This window comes from Pezoporus occidentalis, unplaced genomic scaffold (assembly GCF_034315485.1).
Source record: "Pezoporus occidentalis ecotype Australia unplaced genomic scaffold, CSIRO_AGI_Poc_V1 ctg148, whole genome shotgun sequence".
In the NCBI taxonomy this organism is placed as follows: Eukaryota; Metazoa; Chordata; class Aves; order Psittaciformes; family Psittacidae; genus Pezoporus; species Pezoporus occidentalis.
Window position 1 is genome coordinate 640,066 of NW_026913295.1, and position 7,285 is coordinate 647,350.

The following is a 7,285-nucleotide window of genomic DNA, read 5'->3' on the forward strand; positions in this document are numbered from 1 at the left end:
GTTGTGCAGGGCTGGGAGAGCTGGCAGCACCTGTGCCCATGTCCGAACACGAGGTCAGCCTTGGGAATGCTTTCCTGTGGTTTTCCAAGCAGTCACAAGCTCTCGGGGTCAGGTCTGAAGCTGCTGCTGGCCCTGGAGACCGCTGGCAGGCTGGTGGGACCTGCTGCGTGCTTGGGCATGTCCAGGGCTCCTCGGGTGGACCCCAAGGAGCTCACGGCTTCCTGCAAGGCAGGGAGGCATTTCAGGTGTGTGGTCTTCAAAAATGGGCCCTGGGCACCCCAGGTGTCTGCTCCTGGGGGAAGGTTTCTCCTGGGGTCTGCCAGATGCCATCCTCAGCTCAGCTTTTGACCATTCGCTCTCAGAGTGGGCTCTGATGGGTTTTTCTCCTCTATGGCACATCAGGGCATTCGAAGAGCCGCTGAGGGGGCGCTGGAAGCTGGGATCTGCAGAGCTGGGATGCGTTTCCAGGCTTGGTTTCCAGCATGGGTCCCATCTTGTTGCAGCAGCAGCACAGATCATGGGCTGGGGAACACCTGGGGCAGCCCCGGCCAAAATGTCCCCTCTATTCTCAGTGTCCCACCCCAGCCCTGCTGAGACCAGCTCTGCTGTGCTTTGCTCCTCATCCCATGGCCACCAAGGTTATGCCCTGATGGGAACATGTCAGCACTGTTTCTTCTTTGCTGAATCATTTAATTGGGTAAAAAAGGATGGGTTTAGTTAAATCTCTGCCACAAGGGAGTGACTGGTCCCAAGTGGAGGTTCTGCCCCGAGAGGAATGGTTTGGTCTCTTCAGCCCAGCCATGGGCCACTGCAGGTCAGTGAGTAAATGAGCCCTGGGCAGCTGCCCCCTGCCCGCTCCCCACTGCTAGAAGAGCTTTGGGGCAGTGACCCCTTCCAGGGCAGCCCCTCGGTTTCTGCCCAGCCCCTCCAGCACAGGGCCAGTCCAGACCCTGGACCACGCAGGGAATCCTGTTCCTTGGCTTCTCTTTTGTCTCCAAACCCCGCTGCTGGGTTTGCCCAGCTGTAAACGGGGCATTTAGTTCAAATTAGGAATCATTCTGTGAGCCCCCACAGCATGGCCAGAGGGACAGGGGAAGGAAAGCGAGGGGATAAAGAGGATTTCCAGCCAGGGTAGCCAAGGTGGGTGCTGTACAAGTGCTGATACTCCAGCCCTGCTGAAGGGAAATGGAGATGGGGCACGAGAGAGCAGGCTACAAATAAACCCCGTGTCCGGAATGCGAGGAGGGGAATCTTTCCCCTAGGGAGAGGTTTGTGTGATGTGCTCGTCCTGCTGGCATCCAGGCACCTAATCTTGCAGTTGTGCTGAGTAAAGGCCAGCTCTGGACAGGGCACCGGAATGTGCCCTTTGAGAGTGGCTCCATGGGAATCCTTTCCTGTATCCTTCTGAAGACTGCAAAATCCTGCCTAGGTTGAAGTCGATGATCTCCTGAGGCCCGTCCCAGATGGAATTAGATACCCTGATCCCACGATGACTGAGAATATCTCTTTCCAACCTTTCTACTGTATAATAGCTCAATCCTTTTCCCTTATAAACACTCCTGCAAACAAGGGGCGCTTCTGCAGTGCGAGCTGGTGTCACTGGGGTGGGAATCCAGCCTGGCAAAGTGCGAGCTCCCAGCTAGAGAGAAGCAAAGGGGCAGCTCCCAAACCTGCCGCACGTGGATTTCCTGGGGATACTTCCCAATCCCGGGGTGTGGTGAGCGAGGCGGGGGAGGACAGATCCTGCTGCGAGGGGAAAAGGGAGGTTCAGCTTTCTGGCTGGTTTTAAGCACAGACTTGTGAATGAGCCCTCCTTTTCCTTAAGGGCAGAGAAACACATGCCAAACCCTTGAGCGGAAGGTGGAAAAATCCTGCTCTGCCTTTCCAGCTCTGCTCCTTCCCAGTGTGACGGATGGAGGAAAGGGAAAGGAATAGAGGAAACCAGGCCTGGGGAGCACAGGTCCTCTGTGCGTGTCCAGGTCTCGCTCCTACGTGATGGCAGCAGGGTGATCAGAGATGGATCTCATCCCATGTTCACTGCTTCAGCCCCTCCTGTGCGAAGAAGCTTGAGACGTTCCGTGGAGCATCTTTGTTTCCAGCACCACACGATAGAAAACGGCCGCGCGGATGTTGGAGGCTTGCTTGGGGGGATGCAAAGCTCCCGCTCTCTGCTCTGATCTCGGCTCATTTGCTGCAGAGGTGGCTATTTTTGCTGATCTGACATCAGGTTCACAGCAGCCTGTCCAACCAACCCTTGTGCAATCCCCCTTTGTGAGTAAGGAGCAGACTTTCCATGCCTGATTTAGCCAACTTTTTAAACTACCCAGGACTAAAATACATGATGGGTGAGATGATGAAGCTCATATTTGGTGCTGATCCCTCTGCAGTGCCCTGGAGAACACCTCCTGTCTCAGAACGTTTCCTATTGCCATGTGAGATAAAACAAATGGCGCGGCCCTGGAGAGCAGCATGCTTCAAGAAATAAGTGTAACCTCATCTTACTGTAATTTATTACATCTTGGAAAGCTTGAAACTCCAGCATTAAGCATGAGGCATGAATTTCCAATTCCTTTCAAGCTTCTCCCATAGAAATGTTTACTATAAAGCGATTTTATGGTGGAATAATTTTTCTTTTATTCCTCCACTTCTCTGTGTTTAATCCCATGCAACAAAGCCGGCAGTAATTACATGAGCAATCCTACCTTTTCCTCACACCTTCCTTCTGAAGGTGTCAAAGGACATTATACATCAAATGTGCTCTCATCCCTGGCATGGCAAATGGGCATAACGAAGCCTCTTCCCTTTGCAGGGCGAGCAAGGGCAAGGAAGGTACCGTGGCCACTCAAAGCCACAGCAAGTCAGGATTTGAACTGGAAACTGGATCCACATGGATTGTATTCATGTGTCCCCTCAGCACCCCTAAACACAGACCATGTCTGTGCATATGCAGTTCCCGCATTTAAGCATTTAACTCTAACGCCTGGCTCAGTATGGTTCAGTACTTGAAGCTATGGAGAAAAAACATGACCCAGAAAGATGCCAGGATGTCCTGATTTGCAGAGACGTGGGCTCCTGGGGGAGGCCAGAGCTGGCTCTGGAAGTGTGCCCAAAGCCTGCCGCAGTCAGGGAGCAGGGCAGGGAGGAGGACTCCAGTCCCTGCAGGAAGCAAAGGTGCCAAATAATCAAGGAACGAGGGTTGCTTGGCTTCTGTGCAGGTGCTGGTAGGGACATGGGACAGAACAAACAGCGGTTGGTGTCGGTTGCGTGTTCTCCCTGTGCAGAAGTTCGTTCTGCCCAGCAATGTTCAAACCGGAGCGGGGATGGAGGCACACATCCCCCAGCATGGAGATGAGCTTTCCAATTCAGGCTACCAGTAGTAAGGCCTCTAAATTAGAAACAAATGGAACATTTCTTCCAAAATTGTCCACATTGTTTTAAAAATCTCAAGCATTGCTTTAAGCTCAAGCTGTTCTTATTTACCTGCTTGAGTTCCAGCTCTGGAAACACCCATGGGACATGCTTTGCTTTAAGCACATGCATGCCCTAGTAGCAACGGTATCATTAACCTTCTGTTTAAAGGCAGGGAAACAATTTTAGGATTAGGGTCCAGCTGAGTTTCTACTTCCAATAAAAATCCTTTGTGAAAGACTTTTCTTTCAGCTCTTTCCAGTCTCTGCTCTTTCTGCTTTCCCTGGGGAAGAGGGAAATATCATCTTTCCTTCTATGGGTTAAAGCCATTGAGTGGATTTGGGGAATTCCTTCCTATAACAGCAGCCTGGATAAAAATAATTGTGTGATAAAAATACTAACTCAGTGTTATAACCCTGACACACTCCCCATGGCATCTGCAGGATCCTCAAAGATTTTCCATGGAAATCATTTTCTAAAAGAAACTAAACTCTCAAACAGCTCCTATCTAGAATAACGTTTGCTGTGCAGTGTTTCTCTCTTTATTTTAAAGGATCCTGTATGGCTAAAAGTGGGATTTCTATGACTGCAGCCTGAAGGATGTGGAGGTGCTGCCCCGGAGCGTGAGGGTGTCGAGGCATGGGTGCTGAACCACCCTGAGGGCTCACCGCCCCAAGGGTGACTGTAACTGCTGCACGATGCTGATCCCGGGGCAGAGCCCTCACCCGTTCTGTGAGCGCTGGTGGAAACCTGGTGGCTGAGCAAGGGAAACTGAGCAGCCCCGGAGATGCTGCATGCCGGGTGCCTGCACCCCAAAGCCTCGGTGCTGGCCTCGCTCTGCTCCCCGGGAGTGGCCGTCCTTGCAAAGCAAAAACCGGGCGGGAGTAACCAGTTCAGCCTCTGGCTTTTCATCTCCCTCTGCCCGTCAACACCCCGGGTTTTCGGTGAAACAGGATGTGCGAGGCCTCCCACTGACATGGTAATTGAGAGGGAGGCTTGCATAGAAATCCAAGCGCCAGGAGTTGCGCATGAGCTGATCTGGGTGTGGAGATGAGCAAGGTGACCCAAGGGTTCCCAGCTCCATGCTGGGAGCCTGGCTCCCCACCTCATCGCCTCCCTTTTTGAACCAAGCAAAGTGGTATTGGAATGGCAGGTGCTGCTTTGAAACACTTCCATTTGTGCAGGTAGTCCATAAAAGCAGAGGGGAAATGGGAGACATCCTTGTTTCCATCCCCAGCCCTTCCTGGGATCCCCCGACACAGCTGCGCCCCATGCCATGCTTGATGCTCCTCCTGCCGCTTCTCTCTGCTCCTCACCCCGCTCTCAGTCCTGTTCAGAAGGATCTGCGGCAAATTCCTTCCACTGAAATAACCCTCCTGAGCCCCTTGCATTTGGTCTGGGTGGAGGAATGAAACCCACAGCGATGGGAACCCTTGATGCTCTCAGCTACTGCTCACGCGTGGGGCTGGAGGGAGCAGGGTGTGCCCATTCCCTGGAGGCTGGATGCACCATTGACCCTTGTCCTGTCACTGAGCACCAAGAGCCTGGCCCCATCCTCTTGGCACCCACCTTTGTGATACTGCTCTGCATTGATGAGGTCTCCTCTCCAGATAAACCGGGCCCAGCTTCTGCTACCTCTTGTCATAGGAGAGATGCACCAGAACCCTGATCGTCTTTGTGGCCTCCTCTGGACCCTCTCCAGCAGCTCCTTGTCTTTCTTGTCCTGAGGAGCTAGCACTGGACACAGTGCTCCAGACGTGGCCTCAGCAGAGTCAGTGGAGGGGGAGCATCCCTCCCTCAACCCCAGGCGGTGGCAGTGATGGAGGGCACAGGCCAGCACCCCCTGAGGGTGTGTAACCCACACCCGATCGGTGTGAATTCTCCAAAGTCCTCAGGGATGCTGCGAATGGATGTTCCTGCCTGCCCGTCTCATCCAGAAACCCTGCTGGCACACGGGCGAGGGCTGCCGGAGCCTGGGGATGGGGTGCAAGGAAGGAGAAAGTGCTGTGGGAGCTGTGGGGATCTGTGGGTGCTGTGGGATCTGTGGGTGCTGTGGGAGCTGTGGGTGCTATGGGAGCTGTGGGTGCTGTGGGTGGTGTGGGAGCCAGAGGGTGCTGTGGAAGCTGTGGGGGCTGTGGATGCTGTGGGAGGTGTGGGTGCTGTTGGTGCTGTAAGGGGCTCTGGGTACTGTGGGTGCTGTGGCAGCTGTGGGTGCTGTAAGGTGCTGTAAGGGGCTCTGGGTACTGCGGGTGCTGTGGGAGCTGTACGGAGCTGTGGGTGCTGTAGGGAGCTGTGGGTGCCATGGGAGCTGTGGGGGTTGTAGGGAGCTGTGGGTGCAGTGGGTACTGTGGGAGCTGTGGGTGCTGTAGGGAGTTATAGGGGCTGTGGGGGTTGTAGGGAGTGTGGGTACTGTAGGTGTTGTGGGTGCTGTGGGGGGTTGTAGGGAGCTGTGGGTTCTGTAGGGAGCTGTGGGTGCTGTGGGGGTTGTAGGGAGCTGTGGGTTCTGTAGGGGGCTGTGGGTGCTGTGGGGGGTTGTAGGGAGCTGTGGGTGCTGTGGGGGGTTGTAGGGAGCTGGGGTTGTAGGGAGCTGTGGGTGCTGTAGGGAGCTGTGGGTGCTGTGGGGGTTGTAGGGAGCTGTGGGTGCTGTAGGGAGCTGTGGGTGCTGTGGGGGTTGTAGGGAGCTGTGGGTGCTGTAGGGAGCTGTGGGTTCTGTAGGGGGTTGTGGGTGCTGTGGGGGGTTGTAGGGAGCTGTGGGTTCTGTAGGGAGCTGTGGGTGCTGTGGGGGGCTGTGGGTGCTGTGGGGGGCTGTGGGTGCTGTGGGGGGTTGTAGGGAGCTGTGGGTTCTGTAGGGAGCTGTGGGTTCTGTGGGTGCTGGGGGGGTTTTAGGGAGCTGTGGGTTCTGTAGGGGGCTGTGGGTGCTGTGGGGGGTTGTAGGGAGCTGTGGGTGCTGTGGGGGGTTGTAGGGAGCTGTGGGTACTGTAGGGAGCTGTGGGTTCTGTAGGGGGTTGTGGGTGCTGTGGGGGGATGTAGGGAGCTGTGGGTTCTGTAGGGAGCTGTGGGTGCTGTGGGGAGCTGTGGGTGCTGTGGGGGTTGTAGGGAGCTGTGGGTTCTGTAGGGGGTTGTGGGTGCTGTGGGGGGTTGTAGGGAGCTGTGGGTTCTGTAGGGAGCTGTGGGTGCTGTGGGGGGCTGTGGGTGCTGTGGGGGGTTGTAGGGAGCTGTGGGTTCTGTAGGGAGCTGTGGGTGCTGTGGGGGGTTGTAGGGAGCTGTGGGTTCTGTAGGGAGCTGTGGGTGCTGTGGGGGACAGTGGGTGCTGTGGGGGGCTGTGGGTGCTGTGGGGGGTTGTAGGGAGCTGTGGGTACTGTAGGGAGCTGTGGGTGCTGTGGGGGGTTGTAGGGAGCTGTGGGTGCTGTAGGGAGCTGTGGGTGCTGTGGGAGCTGCGGGCGCTGCGGGGCGGCTCTCGGGCAGGAGCAGGCGGTGCGGGCTGGCTGTCACTGACCAACCGGGCAATGACCGCTGCGAGCGGCTCCCGCGGCCGCGCCGGAGCTCCCGGGAGTGCGGACCCGGGTCCAGGCGCTTCGCGCTGCGCCGCCATCCGCCCGGCGCCCCCACCTCAGCCGAGCGTGAGCGGCCCGCAGCGGGGCCCGGGGCCGGGATTCCCGTTACCGCTCACGTCGGCGGAGACCCGAAAACCTCTTTTATTGCCCCAAAACCCCGCCGCGGGGGGGGAGGGGGCTGTGGGTGGGTGAGGGGACGCGCGCGGCCGCCTCCCCCTGCACCACCGCGCGCGCCGCCCGCTGCAGAGCCGGGACCGCGCCGCGCCCCCCCCAGGCGTGCTGCAGCGCGGGGCGGGGCCCGCTCTGACCGGCGCTGAGGCTGA

At 56.9% G+C, this 7,285-nt stretch overlaps 1 protein-coding gene across 1 annotated transcript in view; it reads right to left on the bottom strand.

Moving 5' to 3' along the window:
* Window positions 1–7,000, bottom strand: part of CCDC42 (coiled-coil domain containing 42) — a 53,263-nt gene extending 46,263 nt beyond the window's left edge. Inside the window, exon 1 of the mRNA XM_062610606.1 lies at window positions 6,909–7,000. Within this exon, the coding sequence (XP_062466590.1) occupies window positions 6,909–7,000 (92 nt within the window). The remainder of the gene's footprint in view (window positions 1–6,908) is intronic.
* Window positions 7,001–7,285: the final 285 nt, after the last annotated feature.